The sequence below is a fragment of the Tachypleus tridentatus genome, chromosome 8, assembly GCF_004210375.1.
Source record: "Tachypleus tridentatus isolate NWPU-2018 chromosome 8, ASM421037v1, whole genome shotgun sequence".
Classification (NCBI taxonomy): Eukaryota; Metazoa; Arthropoda; class Merostomata; order Xiphosura; family Limulidae; genus Tachypleus; species Tachypleus tridentatus.
Genome location: NC_134832.1, coordinates 39,751,264 through 39,776,618, shown reverse-complemented (window position 1 = coordinate 39,776,618; position 25,355 = coordinate 39,751,264). Strand labels below are relative to the sequence as shown.

Sequence of the window (25,355 nt, the reverse complement as noted above, 5' to 3'; positions counted from 1 at the left end):
TCAGCTGCTACAATACAACTCTAATGGCTTTTCATTTTGTAACTTTTTTCGTGACTCTATTTTGGATCAAAAGTGAAACATTTTGTAAGTAGGTCAAATGCATGTATGGTGTTGACGTCTTGCGTTGTATTATTGAAAACGAATTAACTCGTCCATGGCACTGTGTTACCAATCGGTTTGGATGAGCTATTTTGTCTACGGCACTGAACAGGTTAAAATGATGGAATGGACTTTTTTTTCAGGTATAAGGAAAAAAATGTAAAATGTATCTGATAATAAGAAATGAAAATAACTAATTTGAAAGAGTAGAACACTAGTATCAGTATTGGTAAAAGAAAATGCAATGAGCATGAAAAATAGCAGCTTTAGAGCAAGTATTGATCTTCCAGTACAGAAATAAATCTTCTAAATACTTATGCACCCACTTTCATATTCCTACCAGTTCTCAAAATTTGATCACAATTACTTTGAAGAATCTTTGCTTTTTTATGATAATTGTAATGTTATATAAATGATGTGACTAAAGATACAAGATATATCTGGATATATATTTTCTAACATAGTTCACAGTGTCCGAGACTGAATTCTGCTACAGAAAGTATCAAATTGTTTAATAAGCACACAACTTCAATCATTTTTAACATGTTCCACACCAAAACTGTTAAACATTTATGAAGGTATTTTCAAGGTGTTATCAAAAAGTTCTAATACTTCACTTTTATCCCAAAGAATAATGTACATACAACAGTATTGTATACTACCATTTCAAAGTTATCTCCCTCAGCTGATACACACTTGTTTAAAGTTCCTGCCATATTTGGAAGCAATGCTGCAAGTCTTCAACTATTATGCAACTGGGTTATGCTTTCACATTATTATGGATAGTTGGAATGTCATCAAATCTTTCCTTTTTAAATTTAAATTTGATTTTTGGGAACAGAAAAAAATCTCACTAGGTAAGGTTGGGAGAATGCAGGGGATGTGATATCACAGGAATGTTTTTTTCTGCCAAAAATTCTTGAACAGATGCTGTGTGTGTGTGTGTGTGTGTGTGAAGGCACATTGTCATGATGAAGAAACAAGTAACCATTCTCCCACTGCTTGCAGCATTTGTTTCTAACTTTCTTCCTCCAGGGAATTAAGACCTCTGAAAGGACTGGTTAAGTGTCTGGCCATGAGGTGTGAATTCGTGAACAGTACCTCGAACATCAAAAAACAAGATCAATATTTTCTTCATATTTGATGGAGACTGTTGTACCTGTTTTGGATGTGGTGATGATGGAGACTTCCACTAGGATGACCTGAAGTTTTGTTTCAGGGACATAACTATATAACCATGACCCACCATCAGTAATAATGATGTTTATGAAATTAGGATCAGTTTCTAGCCTTTTTTTTCATATTCTCACATGCTTGTAGATGGTAAAACATTTGGTTATCCATCAACAGCTTTGGAACAACTTTTGCAGACACTTGGAGCATGCATAGTTTTTCAGTTAAAATCACCTGACATGATCAAAGGAAATATCTGGTTCATCAGCAACATTGTGGATAGTTAGTCATCAATTCCTTCAAATTTTTTTCTTTCACCTCAGCAACCATTTTATCAGTGAAATAATGTTGACATCACCCCGAATGTGGGTCATCTTTGACTGGTTCCCAGCCATCTTGAAAGCATTTTATCCACTGGTAAATGACAGTCTTTACTTTTTAAGCAATCGTCACCAAAGGTAGTTCTAGACATTTTGAGGATATCTGTTCCTCCTTTAGCATTTTTCTGTCCATTTTTATTATGATGAGCAAGAGACACATCTGTCTTTGAACATGTTTTTTGTGACGTGGGTATAAGGTCTGGAGAAATGGTTTGTTTGTGGGGTAGATCACTACTTTTACTTTGTACACACCTCAGTGAAGCTTGCTGCCTCTGTACTGGCACCTGTAACAGAAGAATCCTTAGAACGTTTTGATGAGACCTGCTTATCTAAAAGTTTTTATTCCGATTTTGATAATTTTAAGTTATGTTGAAATGGTTATTTATAGATTTGAGTGTAGTAGGATGAATATAGGATGATTAAATTTTGTGTAAGAAATGGATTATGAGAACTGTTAATGAAAACATAATATTTGTGTGTGTGTGTGTGTGTGTGTGTGTGTTTAAACAAACAGATCAAAGAATACTTGTACAAATACTTAATAAAAAAATTCTGATAAATTGTTTAAGCAGAGTATTCATGATTAAACTATAGAATGGAGGGCAACTGCCTGTTGTGGAGACACAAGGGTAAAGGATGACATTTCAAACTCTTGACCTAGAGACAAAAGGCTGAAGACTATCCAAACATCATCCTCTACACTTCTCTCCACAACAGGCAGTTGCCATCTATTCTACAACGTTTTGCCATTTTTGTCTTTTTTAAAAATTATTTTGTCAGTATGTTGATTTCTGAAGTGCAAATTTATTTTCATTTTAAGATTAATAATACTTTTCATTTGAAAAGGATCAAATGTCATTTGCATAATTTCTAAGTCAATTCCAATTTTTTATTTGTTTTTGTTAGTAAAACTATTATTTCTGATTTTCTCTACCTTAACTGTATACAGGGTTTATCAACTTGACTGACTTTGTAACCACAATAAATATAAATATATATCTGAATTACTGTTTTCTTCTAGAAAGACTTCAAATTGTAACAGGAAACTTGATTTGTTTACCCTAAGTAACTTAACCATAAACACATGTATACTGTTACAATATTTATGTTGAATGTGTGTGAAGTAATGTATATGTAAAAATTGCTCGTTTGGGTTGAGAAAATATCTACGTAAAATATTTTCTCAACTCAAACAAGCTGTTTTTACATGTATATTTTTCTCTACAAGTGGGTTTTCTTGACATAACTAACTATTGTGTGAAGTAATATTTCAGCCATAAAATCTGAAAGTACTTGGTGGATATGCAGTTCATTTTACCCTATCAAATTTCATAATGCATGGGCTACCTTGTGAAAAAATATTATTTGTTATCTAATCTAACCAATGTTACTAATTTTTACAAATCAGTTACTTTTATTATAATAAAGAACACACATGGGGGAAAAAAAAAAAAGAAAGTACGTGTGTGCTTTTTATTTTCTGTTCACTGTTGATACTACTTGACAGTAATGCTTCAAAGAACACAGAATACTAACAAGAAAAAGCAGAATATGTCCAATAACTATAAATTTTTGGCTTCCTTAACTATGCAACATAAGTTAATACAAGTTTATGCAAGCTAGTCATTGTGTTTCCCATAGGACTGAATGTTGTTCTGAAAGAGAAATGAACATTTTTTTTATACAAAACCACATGTAATATAATAAGTCATTTGATAGATGAAAACTTTGGCTTTCTGTTGGTTATAAATAATGTAGGATTAAAACTAGGAAAGAACTGCTGACAAATCCTGAAATTGAGGATGTGACAGGTGTGTTTGGCAAGAGGCTTCTGATATGGATGACTCTATAATGAAGTAAGGTTGATGGCTAAGAAAATTATGCTTTACCTGAGTGATGAGAACATTACAATGAGTAATTTACATTAAAAAATTTGTATTATGTCTTGAAGTGGTAAATAAATTAGGGAAGTCCTAGAGAAAAGTGTAAAATTCTTTTTTTTTAATTTAAGGAAATTCAGGATTTTTTGACAGTCTTAAAATTAAGAACTTAAAAATGAATTATTAAAATTTTCTTTCTTTTTTTTTTTTTTTTTGATGCAATTTTCTTCATATGTGTTGATAATATAGTAGTTTAAATTTTGAATGTGACTCGCAGGTTGTGACATATGCACACTAACCTACCCAATATGAAAGGGTGATTATCTACTATAGTTTTTTTTTAGTTATCCTCCTGGGCAATTATTGGCTAACAACAGTGCTTGACAACTTTTGGTTTAGGCCTGATTATTCCTACCTCAAACAGATTAAGGTTTTTCTTTCAAATATTTAACACTGTGCATTGTGAAATTTAGAATTTAAGATAGTAAAGAAACATTGATGGTAAGTTAAAATTAATATTTTTGGAAAATTGTCATTTTAATAAATATTCAGGTAATTACTTTACACGTAGCAACTATTCTCAAACCCAATTTCAGTTGTATCCTTCACTTTCTATGTTTAGTGGCAAATAATTTTCTTACTTAGATATTGAATTTAAGAATATACAATAATAACACAGACAATATTCTGAAACTTTTTTTTTGTGGCTTTTAAATAAGTGATAAAAGCTGTTAAAAATTCAGTTGAGCTTATTGGAGTAAACTTTGAAAGCAGAATAGACAAGGTACTGTACAGAAAACATAAGTCGTCTGGTAGATTAAAACTTTGGCTATCTTTTGGTATAAATAATATAGTATTAAATGTCAGAAGTACTGGTAATTTTTGAAAGAGAGGGTGTGACAGGTAGGCATGGTAAGAGGGATCTGATTTTTTGTTTATAAGGCTTTGTAATCAAGTAAGATTGAAGACTAAAATTTATGCTTTGGCTGAATAATAATGTTTTTATGAGTAACTTGTATTAAATTCAGTAATTCTCAGAGTGGTGTGGTAAATAAATTAGAGAAGAAGGTATACTTATTAAATATCACAATTGTCATACTAGGGTGAGACTGAGGATTTAAAAAAAACTTTATAAAATTAAGAGCTAGAAAATTAATTTTAAAATTTGATTTGTTAACTACATTTTTATATAAAGTTTATTCATATACCTTAATAATAAAGTAGTTTAATTTTGAACGTGACTGTTAAAAGTTGTGATGTTTTGACTTGCCTGGAGCAAAAAAGTTAATTCTAGTTGCTTTTAAGAAGTGTTCTGTATTCTTGCCAACATATTTTTTGAAAAGTTTTGACTAAACATATTTTATCAATATTTCAAAAAGATAATTCAAAAAATTAACTGCTATACATTTTATATCATTAGCTTGAAATTGAAAGCTTCAAAAAGCATCAATGATGTAAAATAATTTTTTATATATTTCTAACCTGGAGAATATTTTTCCTGGAAATAACTGTTTAGCTTCTTCAAGTATTTTCATTTCTAAATCCCCCTCCCATGTATAATTGTTGTTACGTTTTCTTGATTATGTACTTTAAGTTCTAAATTACTTCCTTCTGTTTGTGTTTGTTACATTTGGTTTCTTTTGTAAGCCTATGCACTTAGCAAAGTAACTTAAACATAGTTTTGTAAAGGAAATATTTAACATGAGTGCTTCAATGGTCTGTAGATATTGTGGGATAATGTACTTTGTAGTTTACCATGGTTTATTCTTGGAAAGACTTGCAGTGCATCTGATTGTTTTGTGGTACAAGTATCAAATTGTCTTTTTTTATATATATACATACACAGCATTCATCCTCAGCCAGGCTTAAGACACATGTTACATCCAAGACAAATTCCCCATCCTCTACTTAACAAGTAGGTGTTTTATATTAAAAAAAATACTTTGTTAAACTAAATGTCTTTAAACAATTAAAAAACAAACTGCATATATTTTCAACTGCTTAATTTTAATGGTAAAGAAAGAAACCTCCATTTCATGAGGTTATGTTGCATGAAACTTTTGATAATTAAAACGTTAAACATAAAGGAACAGATTTTTCTTATTTCATTATCACAGAATGTAACATGTGAAAGCAAAATTTGACTATTTTTTTAAGGTGTTAGGTATTCAGTTTTTGTTGTTCTTTGGTTTGAGTTCTTCAAGAGACTAGGCAGATCTAAACTTTTTATCTGTATGTTTGTATTTATCATTTAAAATGTCATTGACTTAATTAAATTAAAACTTGTAATCGTTTGATCATGCAGTGTATTGACATCACTGTGATGGCATTTTGTACTTTATACTGATCTTGTAATATGACAATGCAGACATTGAGTTTATGCGGGAATTCTTTATTTTTCGATTAGATTTTTTACTCAACACAGATCTGACTACTGGTTACATATATAAAATTGTAGGTATCCAAAATGTGCTGAAAGTACTGAATGTGATCCTTTTGCAAAATAAAAGTGCCAACAATAGCACACTGTGGACACAGAAAGGAAAGAAGTAATTGACTACCATTATTTACATAATTAAATATGTCATGGCACAGTTCAACTAGTATGCATAACCCATGTAGTACACGCAAGCAGTTCAAGTACACATATGCCACATGTTTATCAGGTTGTTTTTTGATGCATGTTATTAATATCAGCTTAGTGTGTGTGTGTTTATACTTTGCATGCTTAACATGTTTTCATATATTGTTTAATACATTTATTTGTTCATATATGTATAATTTAATATGGTTTATTGTATGTGTGTATGCTTGCCTGTATATATTATGCAGTGATTGCAGAAAATGTGTAAAAAATGCACTTAATTCACTTTGAGAAAACTGGTCAGAAAGAGAAGCATGAGGCTTTGGACTTTTTGGATTTTATTTTCCCATATTGACGATTTTACTGTGAAAAGAAAATGTTAACTATCTACACACATGACTGCTGTGTTGTACACAGGTCTCTGGAAGAAATATAATTCATTTATAAGAAACAATTTAAATGCTACTGAAAAACCTAGATATCAGTCATACTATGTGTTCAGTTTTTAGTCAATGGTTATGTAAATGACAGGAATAAAAGGTTGAATAACATCATTACTACTTGAATTATCCTTTGAAACTGTTTATTTCCAACTTTTATTAACAGCAAAGGCTTTGATACTGCACTTTCAGTGTTTTATATTAACGCTACAAAACTGTTTTAGGATTTTGTTTTTTTAAGTAATAGTGAATTAATTTGACTTGTGTAGGTAACTTTGCTTTAATCATAAATTATCAGTGGTATCTTTCTTGTGGGTATTATTGGAGTGGCTTTATTTGTAAAGAAAGATTTTTGTTTTTGAGGGGTATTGTAATTTTTACAGTTTGATAAAACTTAGGAGCAAATTTGTCTTCTAACTAGCAGATAGGCAAGATTCATGCAAGGCTGAATGGGTTTATGTTAAAAACATAATTTATATTAAAAAAAACATTAAGTGAATTTTCATTCTGAATAATTTGTATGCACTTGTAGATAGGCTTAACAATATAATTTAAGCATTCAACATGATATGGTACTTGCTCCTTCTCAGTGGGTTAAGTTTTAGCTTAAGGGCTTATCATACTAATATTTAACATTCAGTCTTTATGGTGGGCACATCTTAGGTGACAACGTAAGTGCTTAACACTAAACAAATAGTACTTTTAAAAAAATTCCATTTCTAAAGAATGTTGTCAAAGTACTTGTATGGAAGTAGGTCAGAGAAATTATTTTCACGAATTGTTTGAGCATTTTAGTAAAACATTTATACATATATTTCACTTAACTAAAATAATTATTGTGATTTATCTTTTAGTTGGCAAAACAGGCTACAATTCCCTCGATTCTACAACCGACGCCTAGAACAAGACAACAAAATGAAAAACTCGAGTGGTCCTTCATTGGATAGTTATGCTAATTTAATGACCCAAAGAGAGAAAAATTGGTTGATTAAAATTCAGATGTTGCAACTGCATACAGAAAATCCTTATGTGGATGACTACTACTACACTGTAAGTTAACTCTCTCAACACAGGCTTGGCCAACTTGACAGACCATGTGATGTCTTTGTACTCATTTAATGTACTTTATAGATTTAACACTTAACTTTCAATATTTTGGCAGTCTTTCAGTTAATGTTATAAGTCTTTCACATGAAAATCCATCTTTTAATGAAGTGTTTTTAATAAAATTTAGATTTGTGCATGAATATATCAAGTACTTCTTTTGAATAGTTCTTGTGCAACGTAACTTTATTAAAATTAAAAATATTTTTTCTCATGTTAAGTCTCAGATTTTATTTTGTATGATCTGTAAAACTTCCTAAATATATTTCAAATGTTTATATACAATAACAGATACATAGTTTTATAAAAAACCCTACCTCAAAACAGTATGGGTATGTTCGACAGACCTTTTAACCAACAAATAAATATGAATAACCCTTTTTTCTCCCTAGAATGACTTTCAATTATAACATTGTATACTAATGGTAGTACTTCATTAAAAGTTTTTATTTAATTAAATAAATAAATGCACCAATGAACTTAGACTAAACATGCAAAAAACAGGCTTTCTAATTGTGGAAAGACCAATTAAAAACTCATTCAAGCTAGTCATGAAATTGCTAATGGCAATGTTTGCATTATGAGTGGAATTGACACTTATCTCTACAGAACACATTATACAGTGTGTCATTTGATATATAAAAATACTGACTTTTTATTAGTTATATGTAATATATAATTAAATGTAAGAGAGAACTATGAACAAATCTTGAAAGAGAGAATGTGGCAGGAGGGGTCTGATTTTTCTGTTCGATGGTTACAGAACTAAACAAAATTTTGAAGGCTATAAAAATTGATTTGTCTGAGCAATGACAATTCTTTAGTGAGTAATTTAATTTCATTCTTTTTTAAGGGGTGGTGGATAAAATAAAGAATATAAAGATGCTCACAGAAAATTTTGCATGTCACACTGGGGGAAATTTATTATTTTTTTGTGAAATACTGCTTTTCAGAATTAGGAACCTAAAAGTTGTATACTTTTGCATTATGGATTATTAGCTAAGGTTTTATGCTATACTAATTGGTACAGCATAAATAAAAAAGCAGTGTAATAAAAATTTTGAATGTAAGACCAAAACTTTATCGTGCATAGTAAAGAATACCTGAAGCAGAAGGGCTAATGTGTAGTTAATATAATTTGAATTATAAAGAGAAATCACTTGTAATAAAGACAAAATATTTTGAATTATGGGCAAAAATATTTAAATATATAAAATTTTAAGCGTTTAATAGAAGAAACAACAGATAGAAGAATTCCATAAACTTGAAAATATTCAAACTAATGAGTAGTAATGTAAATAAATGAATGTCTTTTCCCATGTTTGTTAGCTTTAGGTTTCTAATTGTGCTTCTATCTAAATTTTTAAATTTTGATTTGAAAGAACTGCTGTAAATTTAAATTATGGTGAATGAAACATTTGATTAATTTAATCAAATAATTTAGAGGTGGATTCTTATTTAAAATAACTACATGAAGTATTGTAATGGTAGATAAACACTACAAATACCGAACTGTAATATTGGTGAAACATTTTGTTATGCTTGAAAATTATTACAATGAAATGACGGTAAAGAGCATAAATGAAAAATAAAGATGTTATTAATCTTGCTTGAAAATGTTTGTTGTAATTAAAGCAATTTATAAATAATGTAAAGTTTGGTATTTTTTTGATGCTATAACTGAGAGATTTGTAGATCTATCATCTTGTGGAAAGATACCACTACTTTTCATTTGTCTTTAATTTCTTACAACCCTTACATTCTTCTTGTGAATGAATGTAGTGTTCATAATATGACATTGGAAAGATCATTTGTTAAAGTAACTCTTTGGATCTTGCTACTGAAATCTTAGGTTTAACAAACTGTGACAGTTATTTGTGAAATTTTTATGTTATGAATTGGTAATTTTGTTACTTAAGAGCAGTTTGTGCATGTTGAAATTTTTTCACTGAATGCATTTTGGACAAATGTCACTTTGAAAATTCTGTTTTCTTCAGTTAATGGCACTTAATGGAGGTTGTTAGTTGTGATATGATGTACATTTATTAAAGTTCAAAATTGGATAAAGAATTAAATATTTATTTTCTTCTCCAACTAGATGTTTTTGCTAAAGAAAACTCTACAGAAGAAACACTTGAATGGAGGTCTTGGTGATGAGCCTCACTTAATAATTCCAGAAAAAGGAAAATCTGAAGCAAAAGAATATGTTCCAAGTAAGTATGCAAGAATTGTTAGTGCATATTTTCAAACTGAATGAGCATGTGGTAAGAATACTTTTAACCTTGTGCATACAGGTAGGATGGAAGTGTATGTTAGTCTTTTAATTACATTCAAAATGTAAACTTCTTGCAAAAACAGTTTAAGTTCATATTCAGTAATGTGTTAAGTTTTTAATTTGATTTTAAAAAATCTTCAAATTTCTCAACGCTTGATAAGAAAATCGTGTCATTTGTCCTCCAGATCTTTATTCTTCTCAAACTTATGTACCACCAATTTCCACCATATTAAACATCAGATACATTATTAATTATAACACAGCTATTAGTGAGGCAAAATTTAATTCTTATAACTTTCAGTCTTATTTTTGTAAAAGTCAAAAACTAGAATATTGGACTCACTTGACATATCCATCATTCACCTTCTCCATTTATACAAATTGCCAGTAATATTAACTGATGTTTTATACTGCCATTTTTAACTTAATAGAAAGTCAATTTTAATTTATCAATTGATATGTGATGCTACATTGTTTTCGGCAAGGAGTTTCGTCTTCAGTTTGAAAGTTTAACTTATGGTGTTTAGATCGAGCAGCTGAGGGAACTGTATTTAAGGCTTGTTATCTCGTTTAGAAACTAAGTTAAATTATAATTGTTATAGGACTTTGTATTCCTTGTGTTCACTATGATTTTGTGTTCTTAGTTACACATTTAAAATACATAAATAAGTACTAACAAGAACTTTTATCAGTACTTCAACAGCAAAGAAAAAAGGTTCATATATAAGTACTTAATTTTAGATTTTATTTTTGTTTTTTATTTATTGTTATAAAAGAATCTAAAGTGCAAGTATTCGAAACTTACTAGGATAGGTAAACAAAACATAAACTAAGAAAAAAAAAACATTTGTGAGATATGAGTGTAAGCTACTTGATTACTGTAAAATGAACTGTGGCCTTTCTTTGTACTTCTTTTTGAACCATAGTTAACTCTTCTAATCCAACCTTATTGTAAGAAAGTACAAATATAAAATTAAATGAAAGCAAATGTGTAACTGTTGGAAATCTAAGACTGTTTAGGATAAATAACTAATTGTATTTTACAATCTACATTTAAAACAAAAATGCACTTCTAAATTTATTTCATAATTCAATGTTTTCAACTTTATCTACAAATGATTTTGCTAGTGTGTTAAGGATGAGAAAATAAGATATAAAGTACAAAGTTTTACAAAAGAGCAAAATACAAACTTTTAGATGTTAGTGTAGAAGGTTCTGGAGGGATGTACGAATGAAAACTGAAAGAAGTTTTTTTATTCTTGACAGAAAAGTTGCATTGCACTTTTACTCGTCAGAATGACCTTGTACATTCATAAGCATAGCTTTAGTAAAAGTACTTCTTAAAAATGTGCTTTTTTGTATGCATTAAAATTTTCATTTTAAATACATTTTAGTAAAAGATGGAATGCTTTGTGTAATTTTTACATAATAAGCAACTAGTTTTGTTTGAGTGTTCGTGGAAATTGAACTAAAGGAGATGTCATAAACCCGTTCTTGGTATCAGTCCTGATCATACATTTTTACAAGTGCTTACATCATTCGTATTATATTTTGACAAATTTCTTAGTATTGTGTGTAAGCATGCCAGGTCAGTATCTTTTAACTGAATATAAATCGTTTAAAAAAAGTTGAGCTTGATGAAACTTTGTAGGATGGATGTGAACTGCCTGTTGTGGAGACACAAGTGTACAGGACAACATTCGAGTCGGAAAACAAAAGGTGGAAGACTTTTTCAAAATGTTGTCCCCTACACTTGTCTCCACAACAGGCAGTTGCCATCCATTCTTCAAAGGTTTATCATGAATACTTTAACTTATCCTTTGGTAGACTGTTTAGGCAAGCTTGAATTTCTGGCATGGTTGCAGTGAAAACATTAGGTTAAAAGGGACTAAGGTTTTTTGACATATTCAAACAGGTGTTGATAATATATCTTTATGCGATTATCATTTTGTGGAAAACAACTTTATAGGGTAAAAGTTTTGGAGAATGAAGTGCCGTGAAAAGTTGAAGTTAAAGAAAATGCTACAGCATCTCTGAACTCGGCTTCCAATTTAGAGACAACTGTTGTCAGTATTCTGTGAATATTTTTGACAAGATCTCAATTTATAATTAACATTACTAAACTTAAATCCAATAGCAGTGATAGCAAAACAGCAAATGGTCTAGATCTTTAAAGTGAATTAAACTTTATATGATTTTAAAATTAAACTTAAAAAGCTATACTGTATAGCTGTATATACTAGGACTGGTAGTATAAATTGAATATGGATATAGCTTCACAGAGTTTATATATAAACTAATGATATCTAAACTTCCATATATAAATTATATTAACCCTATGAATATGAGCTGGGTGGAATCTATCCAGCTTGTTACCACAAAAGTATTCACGAGAGTAGTTATACAAATATTGTTATAGTGTGTGCATATCTTTACAAAGTTTTGCAGATTATTAGTAAACACTACAAAGCTTTCACACATCAAATACAGATTTTTTAAAATTAAGATTTTTTAAATTAAAGATTTGATTGTGAATTTTTGTTTAGAATGTTGGCTATCAAGCATGAAAAGTAATTTTGATTTTAAGATTACAAATACTTTTCTTTATCTGAAAATTGTCAAGTTTCATATGTGTAATTTCTGTACATCAGAAAATGTCTATCATCAAACATTTAAAAATAGTGTGTTTAATACATTTTATCAATGCTCATACTGTGTGGTGTTGATCAATTTGACTGACCTCATAACCATCATAAAAAAAATTAGGAAATTAATCTAAAATAACTTGTTTTAGAATAACTTAAAGTAGTAACAGGAAACCATAAATGTTTATTCTAAATAGAGTAATCTTATAACAATATACATCTATTTATATTAGTTTTTGTTTTTAGTGACATTTGAACCATGTCTGAAAAATACTGCAACACAATTTGAAAATTACATGGCATATGCAGCTTGCATTACTGTCTCAAACAGCTTAATGCACAAGCTGATGGCACGTATACCCTATGCAGATTATTTTTCTGTCATTATCTTATCTAATAAGTGTTTTTAATTTTAGTTACTGTTACAAAAATTAGTGAAAATAAATTAAAATAAAAGAACCTTTTAATTAAATATGAAACATGTATTTGCAGTAAATCTTTTTTTTTTATATTTTCTTTACCTTGACATGCTAGATACTCATAGGTAAGTAATCAAAATATAATGAAACTAAATAGTTTGAAATATTGTGATCAGTACTAATGATACACTTTACATTTTCAAAGTACTTATGATCAGACTTTACATATCTTACATTTTCATTTGTTCTGTAGTTATTTTATTTCTAGCAGATAGCTTAGAAATGATAATAAAATTGAGTAATATACTGTCATTTGTGGTACAAACAACAGAGGTTCAAAGTAAATCTCCCAATGGTTTCTTCTATTCTTTGTACATCTATTTTATATGTTTATTCTACTGTTAGCAGTTGAAGTAGAAATCTGCTGAATATAAAGCAATAAATCAGGGTTTCTGTTTAAATATTAATGTACTGTGAGTACTTTGACATATCAGTATCAAATAAGCTTTTATGGCACAGTTCCCAGGACTTTCACTGCTCTAAAAACTTCGTGGAGATAGGATTTATCAACTTGTTGGCAGTGTGCTTGTTATCATGAGAATTGTCAAAAGCATTTATTAAATTTTCATGTTATGGCTTTGTCGAAAGTCTAGGTTGATCCAATAATTTTGGTAAATATTTGAATGCTGGTTAATAAGCAGACATTTCCTACAGTCTGTTCAGTTGTGAAAAGAATTGCCTAAAGTACTTTCTAAAAGTGAGGGAAAATGTATATTTATGATGTGGCTCTATAGAAAGTTCTATCTGATCCAGTAAACTCTGATGGTTGGATTTATTGGAAACATAGGTGTGAAAGTTATGAACATTGTTTCCTGCTTTACTGTGCATATACAGTAACAAATGTGTAGTTATAGTGAGGTTTTGGTTATTGTAAACTACATACATAGATGCTTACATGCATACATATTATTATTCATGAATAAATATTTTAAATTTCAGTTATTTTTCTAAAATTGTAAAACGGTAAATGAAAAATGAAATTTAGTAAACAATTATTTCCACTACTTAAAATGTTTTGCAGTTCTTTTCTTTTTTGCATTTGAGATATGCTTGCTAATCCTCATTGCAAGACTTGTCCAATTTCGTATACTCATTTCAAAAAATAATTTTCAGAAACTTTAGGTGTGCATTTTTGAATCCCCCCCCCAAAAAAGTATAAATTACTGCTGATACCACAGAAATCTATTGTAAATTTCATGGTTTTCTAACTGTACTGTGTTTGGGTTTAAAAAAACAATCTGTTTTTAAAATATTATTGAATATGTCACTCTCCAACAGTGTAATAGCTGCTCTTTCATAAGTAACTTTTAAAAAGACTCAGACTTGTGTGGAGGAAATATACAGCCTTTAATTGGTTATAAACTTGTATATATATAAATATCATGCATAGATAAGTCTTCTCAAATGATGAAGTGGCAGGTGAAGCCAGTGTGGTGGATTCAATAAATATTATGGTACCTTGGTAAGTAGAAAAGGTAGGAGGTTATTTTATATTCTCGCTTGCCAATCTTGGAAGTTTGAGTTTATAAATAATTTCTATGAAACTATAGATATATTGTGGACATCATGAAGTGTAATCTGATCAAACCTAGATGTACAAGTCTATAACCAAAAATCAATATTTAGCTTTTCTTTTTAATATTTACTTTCAAACTAAGAAATTACCTAATCTGCAATACTAAATTTTGAATCATAATCTATAATTTGATACCAACTTTATGAATGTAGTCATTCAATAAAAATTTGAATGCAAGTCACAGACATAATGACATATCTTCTGAACCCTAGTTACCTGTATCGATAGGGTTAATTGTTGATGCAGAGTCCTTCATATGGCTTGTCATTGACAAATGTACAGGCCCCACAGTGGTGTCTGTTGACTTGTACTGCTGAAAACTGAGTTTTGGTACTTGCAGCGGGCAGAGCATAGACATCCCTTTGTGTATAATATCAAAACAAACAAATAAATTCACAGTAATTCTGAAATCTGTAAAATTCTCAATATTTTATGCAAATATTGGCTTTCTTTACTCATTGCATGCTCAATCTGTCTTAATGTTATAATTGCTATAGGTTTAATCTCTATTTCAGTAAGTTCTGCGAGTACCAAATGTTGTCTTGTAGTAATAATAACTTTATAAAACAATGGCTATAAAGAAGTTGGAAAATTATGAATGTTGTTTTGTGTGTAGAGAAGGGGGAGGGTCTTGCAACTGATGCATGTGAAAATTCCTAATCCTTCTGAATTACTAATGTTAACTTATATTATACAATATACTGTTGTAGTAATCATTTGTATGTTAAAGTATGCCTATCGTTCTTTTTCTGTGTCTTAGTTTGGCTTCTAGGTCTGCATTTGACAAATTTTTGGTGTTGTAACTGGGCCTATGAGATTTCATCATTAATCTAGCACCAGTTGATTGTTTTGAATAATGTTCTGTTGATGATTTGTTTGTTTTGTTATTGTCAGAATAAAAAATAAATTCATTATTGTCTATTTTTCAATAATCTCTTCTGCATATGATAGAAAGCAAACTTTTGGAAGTAGATACATCACTACCATCAGAAACCATTTTTATTATCAATTTGACTTTATGATTTTTATGAATTGTATTTTATCCTGAATTATAAAAGTTTAGCTGTTCCTGGAACAAGTTAACTCTTCATTTTGTAATGTTGAATTGACTGAATTTAACACCAGTTATTAAAGCAAGCCATACTTCAATCCTAACAGATCTGGATGGATGGTGGTCCTGGGTGACACATGTCATTGGTGTACAAAATATTGAAACAAAAATATTCTTGAAAGTGTAAATGTTTATTGTCCTGAAGTGAAACTCAGCTTTATTATAACATTTGAAATTAGAACCATTAGGTTTTTTTTCAGAACCTAATGTTGCTTTTATACTGAGATCTATTTTAGACTTTTGCTAGCAGTTACCAGAGCAGTCATGAATGACAAAATATTTTCAAGTGACAACTGTTTTGATGGCAACATGCTTCTCTGGTATTGGAAAATTGTATATGGCACAATGCATTCAGTTAAGAATTATAAGTTTGTACTTCATGTTCTAAAGTAACAACCCCACAGGCCCATAAAATATATATCCAGTTTATTCAGAAGTAGCAGTAAAAAAGCAAATATTTTTTTTCCCCAGTCTGTAAAACAGACACCTAAGACATAATACAAATAATTACTCATTATTTCTAATTCTTCTCATTTTCTGCTTATGAGAATGATTAAGTAAAACTCAACATAAATAAGATCACTTCTTTTTTTGAAAAGGTTTAATGTGCATAACTGTTTAACTGCTACTACAGATTATAAATGCAATTTTTGATATGTATGTTACTGTTGCAGCTTTGTAACTCTGGCTTAACATTAAGGTACGTTTATGTAAATGCAGTTACTTTGGCAGTTTTCTGTTTTCACACAGTGTAATGTGTTTATGTAAAAGTAATTATTTGTTCATTATGGGACTTAAATGTTATCTTGGTACTATTATTTTTTGTGATGTATTAGTCACTTAGTTCCTGAAATTTATAAGCTGTGCAGTACTTGACACAACATATTTTATGAAAGTAAACAATTATGAAGTTTCTTGGGATACCAAACTAGAAAATGTATACCTTTTTAATTGGTTAATGTATTTGTTTATGAATGTGACTTTAGTGTATCCTAAATGGTTGTTGAATTTTTTTTTACTATAATCTGTGTATCTTTATCTTCTGCTGTTATAGTGAACAAGAGATTATCAGCTATTCTGTGTAACAGCCAGGTGCTTAGTGTAGTCACGGAAGCACAAAAGAAATGCTCAGTTAAAATATTTTGTTAATGAAATTTGTTATAGTAAGCTAATACTATTAAAAAAAAAAAGACTATCATCATCAGCAGGTATTGTAACTTTAATATTTTTGTAGGACAGTTTGAAGGGTCACTGGGAAAACTTCAGGTAGTTAATGTAAACTATCCTAGAAAACTTTTGGAAACTGGTATTCACAGGTCAATGGAAGAAGAGGAATCCTCTGCTAACAAGGATCTACATATGTATCGAAAACTTCTACTTGACATAGAAAAGGTTTGTATGATTTTTACAGGAAGAGTTAGCTTACGGATATACATATTATGTAATTTTTGCACTTGAAAGAAATTTAATAAATATTTGAGTCACAAAGTTAAGTTGGAAAATTAATGATCAAAACTTACTGAATAGTTTAGTGTGAATTATAAAATCAGGGTAAAATAGTAAAAGCTTATTTGAATATCTTTCTAACATTTCAAATCAAACCACTAGTTAATCAGTCTAGCCTTTTCTTTCTATTAGTTTTTGTTAATACCACATATGCTGGTGTATAAGATGATATTTGAAGCTTAAAAAATCCTTTAAAAACTAGAAGCACCTTAAGGTGGATTCCTGTGTGTGGTGATAAGGTTCTGTAATTTCAGTTTACTTCCTTTGGGATCTCAACATTTACCCTCATGTTTGCTGTGCATGGCAACCTGTGAAGGGGAGGAGAAGATCCTGGTGGTTGAGGGGTCCAACCCTAACATACCATTTTGGCCTTGAATTTCTGTAGACAGGTAGCCGTGGGCTAGCCCCTCCAGGGTTAATCACCTGGTCTACTTGGGCAAGGGTCAACCAAGTACCAGTGTTGGATGTTCTCAACAGGTGTTGTGGACATTGTCTGATGCAGGTGTTTTTGGGTATAATGCTCACAAAACCTTGCCATTGCTGCAGTCTTCTTGTTTGGCATTGTATTGCATCCCTTCCTAGAGCTCCATGGTGGATGGGGACAGTGGGCATTGAAATGTTCTTACTTTATTATGGATACTTCCATTCATGAATAAAAAGGAAAAGACTGATTATTGGAAAATGACCACATATGGATGACTGTTAAACAGTCTCCATCAAAGTCAGACTCAACACCACAATTTGTCATTCTGCATTCATTGCCTGAGAAATCTTTAGGGAAGATGTCTCCTTTTTTTCATACAAAAGGAATGCGAGGGGCTTGCTGGCTTTCTCAAGTCAGTAAGAAATCTGCATTCAGGAGATCTTGGTGGAAACATATTCACTGCAACACACCAAACACCTGAGTTTGAAGAGCATTGGGAATATACCCCCTAAGGTTATTCCTGATGCTACCCTGAATTCCTTGAGGAATTATTGTTGAGAGGGACTTAACATTCCTGAGTCAAAGATCCTTGCTGGTTTTCCAGACGAGACATTTCTGTGATACTCTGAATCTCCACTTGTAAAGATACGCAAACTAACGTGGCAGGCGTTTAGTTTAGAGAGAGAGAGAAATCGTAAGAATTCTCTCTCCAGCTGGGGTGTTCAGAAACGTTGTGGTTTCTCTTCGTCCCATTTCATGAAAGGTTATTAGGTTTAGTTTTTTTTTTAATATTTATTTATTAAATTTTTTTTTTTTTTTTTTGGGGTGAAGGAGGTCACTCTTAATGTTATCCAAGACTAAGGCAAAGGCAGCACCGGAGAGAACGGCCACGTCCCGTCCCGAAAGGCAGAAGTCGAAGTAAATATGAACACGAACACAAACGACCCGAATCAGGGTCTGACAATAAAATTGCTTGGGCTGGGATCTAAAAATCCAGTGCTTAAGGTTTTGCTGTAGGGGGAAACGGGAGTGCCCCGAGAAAACCCACTTTCACAGGACAGGCGCCAAAAGTTTTGCCTGTCCTGTGCCCAATATCTGAAAAAGAGAATACATATTATTAACGTGAGTTTAGTTCTTTAGATACTTTGTTGTGTAATTTGTGATTCTTGAAATATGTTGTAAGGTGAAATGTATTTTGTTGGTGCACTAGTTAATTTGTATAGTGATGCCGTTAGTTACTTGCAAAGATGGAATTATGATGCCTATTTATGTTCTGATGTTGACATTTACATCACGTCTTCCTGCCACAATCAAGTCATGTTATCTGAACTGTAAGGTACAGCCATACATTCCAAGCCCTAGTGGTTCAGTCACTTAAACATCATGTTGTGGTTCTTTTAACATGTGCTCTTTGTGGTGGCAAAGACTATGATGCTTATTACTGTGAAATGAAACCACTGTGTAAACTGTAGTGCTTCACGCCCCTCTTACTTTAGTTCTTGCCCTAAGTGGGTGGAGGAGAAAGAGGTTCAATGCTTGGAGACTATAAACAATATCTCCTACCCAGAGGCTCAAAAGTTGTGCCCTACTCCATTTCAGACATGTGCTGATGCACTCTGTTTCACTGCTACAGTGGGAGTGGAGCAGAGTCATTTATAAAACATCTGAAGAATCCTTTTTGCCCTCTATGTTTAAGAGTTGATGAGTCTGTCTACTTCCATCTCTGCCCCCACCAATCCTTCCAGTGGCTGCCCAGGTCCACTTCCATTTGCTTCAGGTTCAGGTGTTTCCTTGGGTCCATCCTCTTCTGCAGCCCTGAGGAGCAAAACAATTTTGTTCATGTTCTCAGTTGATGGAATCTTTGTCCACAGATATAGAGACCTGCCTACTCAACCCAGGGCAGGATGCATGGTAGTCAGTAGATCTACGTTCAGTAAAGAAAAAAAACTGTGGTCAAAAATGGAAGAGCACCCTACACCATTTTTGCCCATGTCAACAAACATGGCCACTTGGATACAGAGAAATTGTTGGGGGTTTGAATATTGATGATATAAAGAATTTGATCGATTCTTACCATCCTCTGTCTCTCCTTGTAGGAAATGTTTCTGAAACCTACAGATGCAATCACCCTTTGGCAGTTTTCTTTGTATAAAAATGACAGATTGTGTGATGGACAAGTACATAGAGGGGTGGCACTGCTTGTTGATCAGCATGTGCTCACCCTGTCTTTTCCACTAGATACACCCTTGGAAGATGTAGTGAACAGGGTTTCCTTAAGTCGTATCATCACTGTTTCTTTTCTCTACCTGGCTCCTGAAGAACCTATTATCAGTCAGACCTTGATGCCCTTATTGAACAGTTACCATCTACCTTTTTAATTCTGGGGAATTTTAATGAACTTAATCCCCCTCTAAGGTGGTGATGATATTGATGGGGAGGGGTCATTTTATAGTATATGCTCTCAGATCACAACTTTTTTCTCTTCAGTACTGGTTCTTATACTTCATGCACCTAGTCAATCTTTTACTGCTGTTGATCTCCATCTGCTCCCATTTACTTTTATCTTACATCTTTATCTTGGAAGGTTCAGTGATCATTTTCCTATCATTTAGAGAGAGACTGGTCATGGTCAGTGCCACCTGACCCTTGTGCATTGATGGATGTTGGATCAGGTCAACTGGCCCTCTTTAAATGCCTTCTCAGAAATTGATTCTGCCATTGTCTGTAAACCATCGTTATATGACTGCATGGCAGCAGTGAGTGACTGTGTTGTACAGGCAGCTACTCAGTTTATTTCTAAAATTTTAACACATTCTCCACAGTACACTCATACATAGTGGAATCCTGTCTGCCACATAGCATGGACTATTTAAAAACGGGCTTGGGATACCTTTCTTAGGTATCCCACACCTCATTGCTTTTCAGAAGGTTCATGCACATACTTGGCAGGTCAGACATCAGAGCCAGAAGGAATGGTGGGTTAAATACACATTTAGCATCTCTTCTACCATCAGTTATAAAGTCATATGGGAAGAAGAATTGGAAGGGTGGTGGGCAGTATACTTCTGCCACCCTTTTAATCTTGCTCTCTGATTGCCAGAAAGTTGCTGATGCCCAGAGCATTGCCAATACTCTTATTGAAAGCTTTTCTCATGCATTTAGCACTTCTGCTTCATCCCCCACCTTCTTAGCCATTGTAACCTGCGTAGAGGGATTGCCTCTTTCCCTTTGGGCTGATTGTCTCTAGGACTGTAGTTACCCCTTTACAGTGGTAGAAATTGCACTTGCTCTTCATCAGTCTAGTGGTGCATCAGTCAGACCTGAAAAGCATCACTACAAGATGCTTTACCATCTCTCTCCTGCCTCTCTTGCTACTCTTCTGCTTGTTTTTAACCAGATGTGGCAGGAGAGAATGCCTCTCCTGATGCTTGGCATAAAGCTATTGTCCTTCCTTTTTCCAAGTCCACGAAGGATCCCAAAATTCCTTTAGACTTCTGTCCAGTTGCTTTAATGAGCTGTTTAAGATCTTGGAGAGGATGGTCAGTGCTCAACTTGTTTGTTTCCTTGAATCAAGCAACCTTCTCTCACCCACCCAGTGTGGGTTTTGATGTCAGCATTCCTTTGTGGACCACCTTATTTGAATTGAAATGTCATTCAGAGAAGCCTTTGTCAAGCTCCAACATCCTGTTTATTTTTTTTACTTTCAGAGAGCTTATGATACTACGTGGAGGTATGGCATTTTGTGAGACCTCCACTTATATGGGTTACATAGCAATTTGCTCTTTATCAAAACATTTTAATGGATTGGGGATTCCAAGTTCATGTGGGTTTGACATTTTCCCCCTTCTTTTCCACAGGAACTTGGAGTCCCTCGGGATTTGCCTTTAGTGTCGCACTTTTCATTATAAAGATTAATGGCATTACTAGACAACACCCCTTACAGTTGAAAACAGACTATTTGTTTACGACTTCCACATCTCATCTCGGTCCTCAAGCATGAGGTTTATTGAGAGGCACCTACAGAATGCCTTTAGTCATTTACCAAAGTGGACTACACCACATGGTTTTACCTTTTCTCACTCTCAAACCATTTGCATGTACTTTTGGCAGCAGTGGGGTATTCACATGACTACCTGAGCTCTGTCTCAGTGAAGTTGTGCTTCCTGTGGTCCCCAAGGCGAAGTTCTTGGTGCTTATATTTGACCATAATAAGGTGACTGGATTCTGCTATGGTTTGTTGTGATTCAATGGTTGCACATAGAAACCACTTTACAGTTTGTGTTCACTGCTAAATTAGATGGGCTTTTTCTCCAGGTTTATTGATGACAAAGAGGAATGTTGGGATTGATTACTCACTTATCAAAATATTTTGTTACTTGTGACATCTTTTCAGTGTATACAAGTTGGTTTCTCTGTTATGCACAGTACCCTTTATATTTCCTTCTGTCCTGTCTGTTTTGTTAGTTGTTCAGAGCATGTGCTCTCAGGTTGCACCTTCCTTTTTTTTTGGTCGACTGGATACTGTTTGCTTGTTTTAAATAGGAGTTTGCCAGTTATGCTTGACAGCTGTTTATCAAGTTAGAGAAGCCATTACTGTGAACTATCCTGTATCTTGTCCATTTGGGTTTTTACTACACACATCCAAGTCAGCCTGCCCTTCTTGTCTTCACCTTTATTGTATGGGTTTTCAGTTTGATTACAGCTTAGAGTTTTATCTTTTTTGGGGATGTGATCTTTCATGCCCTTGTTCCCTTAGGTCAGGCTTTTGTGGGCTATTCCTGACCAATGGAATTTAGCAGGGATTATTTGTCAGCTTTTATTACTCTTCCTCCTACCCTTGTCAGTTGGAATTTTTGGTTAAATATGATTTGTATTTTGTTGGGTGCTCAGCTTCTTCCTCCTAATCAAGTTTTCCTCATTTTATGGATATATCCCTTTGGGGATTGGGGGTCATGGATTGATTAACTGAAAGATTTATCTTTCAAAGGTTTTTGGTCTGTGAATTTAGAGGTTTTATTCTATCAAAGTTCTGGAGTTTGTCACTCAGGTTGTGTTTTGGTTAATTTTCTCCATCTGGCCATTAATTGTCTGATAATGATCCATTCCAAATTCAGTGGTTGCTTATTTAAATCACCAGGGAAGCACTCATTTTTCATCCCTCTGTATTCATATGTTGGATTTTCTTTTTGGGCTTGCTTGCTTAATATTCCTATCATTGCATACCATATTCTAGATGTTTTACTCTTGATATGGGTTGGATTCCTGTTCAAACAACATTTCATTTGTTTTACAATGTCTTTGATTTCAGTGGGGTACTACTTACATTAAGTCTTTTGCTATGTCCCTTAAGGAACCATAGACCGAAACCAAGGCAATTTGTTGTTGTCTTCTTGCTTGGGTTATTGGTGTTTTAAGTGAAGATTGGACCTACACATTTGTCTATACTACCATTCTCTTCTTTTCTCGGGTGATTTCGTTCATCTTTGAAATAACTCTTTCCTGGCCATCTCGGTTGTAGTTTCTGCAGCTTTCTCTTCTGTTACCTTTTCTTCTGTCTCCATCCCTTCACCATCCTTAGCCACTGGTTTCTTCCAGACCTTCTTGTTCTCTGTCTTAATGTCTGGATTTCTTTGTCATTGTGAATTGATCTGGCTTATGGCAACTTATGAGGATAACTCTTCCATTTAGTAACTTTCCTTTCATTTTGTTTCACATCTTTATCCTTGTCCTGATTCAGATAGACTTCTGTGCTATGTATGTGTGCTCCTCTTTGTTACTGCCTGCATGGCTTCCTTCTGTGGTGCTCCTTCCTGCTTCTTTCTTTCTTGACAGCTGTTCTTTGTTTATGTTCTTTCTTCTTCCTCCTTTACCAGTTGGGTTTAGGTCTTCATTTGATTGAATTCATCTTCTTTATTGTCTTCCTCTCATACTTTGTTCCATTGTGACTTCTCACACAATTAGACAGCTTTGCTTTGGCATTTCATTTTCGTTGTCCTTTGGAGATAGTACTTTAATCAGACATGGACTCTCACTATTTCCATTGGATTGTGGTTTTCTACCCCCTTTGGGTTATCTTTCACCTGTAACTATTATAGAATATTGGTGAGTATTTGCCATGATATGTTTTTTATTTTGTTTTCAGGGACTCCTTGCTCTTTTGGTAATGCTCATTGTTCGGATTCCACTCTCTGACAAGTGATACCTGACCAAGTATTCTTTAACTGTTGAAATCTGCACTTTCATGCAATGCACATTGTGGAGATAGGATGTTCCACAAGATTGCTTTTAGGTTTATCTTCATGATAGAATTGTTTCAAAACTTTGCCTGTCCTGGACTGTACTCACCCATGGACTTAATGGATAAATCAGAAGGAGATAGCTGCCCATCCCTGCCATACTTTGTATTATCTACTTTTAAAAGTAAGGTTTTGTAGTCATCCATTCCACTGTCTCGGGTGTTGTTATTCCTCTGTACTCTCCATTGTGTTTTACCCTCCTTTTCTTCTAGTGGAATTTAAGTCCTTACCACTTTCCAGTTCTAAGCTACTGGGGTGGTGAATCATAGACATCCTCCTGAATTGGTTAATGACATGTAAAAAAAACAACAGCAACAAACAAACAAAAAAGAAAAAGAAAGAAAGAGGAAATGGCAGTGGTATTCTGCTGGTGTAGACGATGTGGTGTTTTTGAATATGAAAACAAATGGGAAAACAAATTGCATTTCACCTCAATAGTTCCCAATAGCTGGGTTTTGGATTTAGAGTAGAACCAATTAACACAAGTCCTCACACATATTACAGATGTCTTCCTCATTCATTTATACTCCATCAGTATTGCAATGGAAATAATTGTGCATTGTTATGGATCTTTCTGCTGTCCCTCTGTGTTCCTCATTCTAAGAATATTAGTGTACTTGGGATGATTCCAATCACATTTACTTTTGAAAGAGTTGGTTTACATTCAGTAGACATCTTTTTGATACAGAGGATGTTGTGCTCCCAGATTGATCAATCAATTTATCATGTTTGTGTGCCCTATGCACGAGTCGGGAGGTGTGTGTACTAGATTCCTTTCAGTATCATTAACTTGATGTGAAGACATTTTTATTCTCTTTTGTACCCCTACATGGAAATCCACAAAAATAAGAAAGAATTGATGGTTAAGGTTTATCCATAGATGTGTTATCATATTTAAATACAAATTTGGCTTTGTTTTAATGATAAATCTCTATTTGAATTTTCTAGTTGTACAGCTTGGTATTGGAAATAGATGATGATGATAAGCGAATTGACACACACTTAAAAAATGCCATCACTGAGGTCCGCGAGATAAAACATAGTAGAGATCAGTTAACTGGAAAGCTTTTTTGTGGACTCATGGGCAAAGGGAATGACATATCATCTAATGAAGATTTTCTTCTAAACTTATCATTAGTCAGGAAGGGGCGAACATTACTTCTGAAGTCATTGCATTATCTTACAAAGGTAAGTAAAATTAAAGTTTGAAACTGTCTTTGAACATCTTAGGTCATCTTCACATTGACATAGTGTTGTTCTGTACTTTATTTTAATTAGTTTTTAATATCCATCCCATCCATCTTTAGAATATAAATTGAGACTTAATATGTTGTTAAAGTGAGAGCTGTATAGAAATTATGAAGAGGGTAAGTGAAATATTGT

At 32.7% G+C, this 25,355-nt stretch overlaps 1 protein-coding gene across 23 annotated transcripts in view; it reads left to right on the top strand.

Moving 5' to 3' along the window:
* The window catches only part of Patr-1 (Protein associated with topo II related - 1), a 93,572-nt gene that overhangs the window by 54,343 nt on the left and 13,874 nt on the right, over positions 1–25,355 (top strand). For 18 of the 23 annotated variants that reach the window (XM_076448370.1, XM_076448385.1, XM_076448376.1 and 15 more), the window contains 5 exons: positions 5,379–5,447; positions 7,411–7,606; positions 9,759–9,873; positions 16,981–17,138; positions 24,921–25,160. In XM_076448370.1, coding sequence (XP_076304485.1) covers positions 5,379–5,447; positions 7,411–7,606; positions 9,759–9,873; positions 16,981–17,138; positions 24,921–25,160 — 778 coding nt within the window. The remainder of the gene's footprint in view (positions 1–5,378; positions 5,448–7,410; positions 7,607–9,758; positions 9,874–16,980; positions 17,139–24,920; positions 25,161–25,355) is intronic. The other 5 variants (XM_076448380.1, XM_076448378.1, XM_076448377.1 and 2 more) reach the window with 1 other exon arrangement.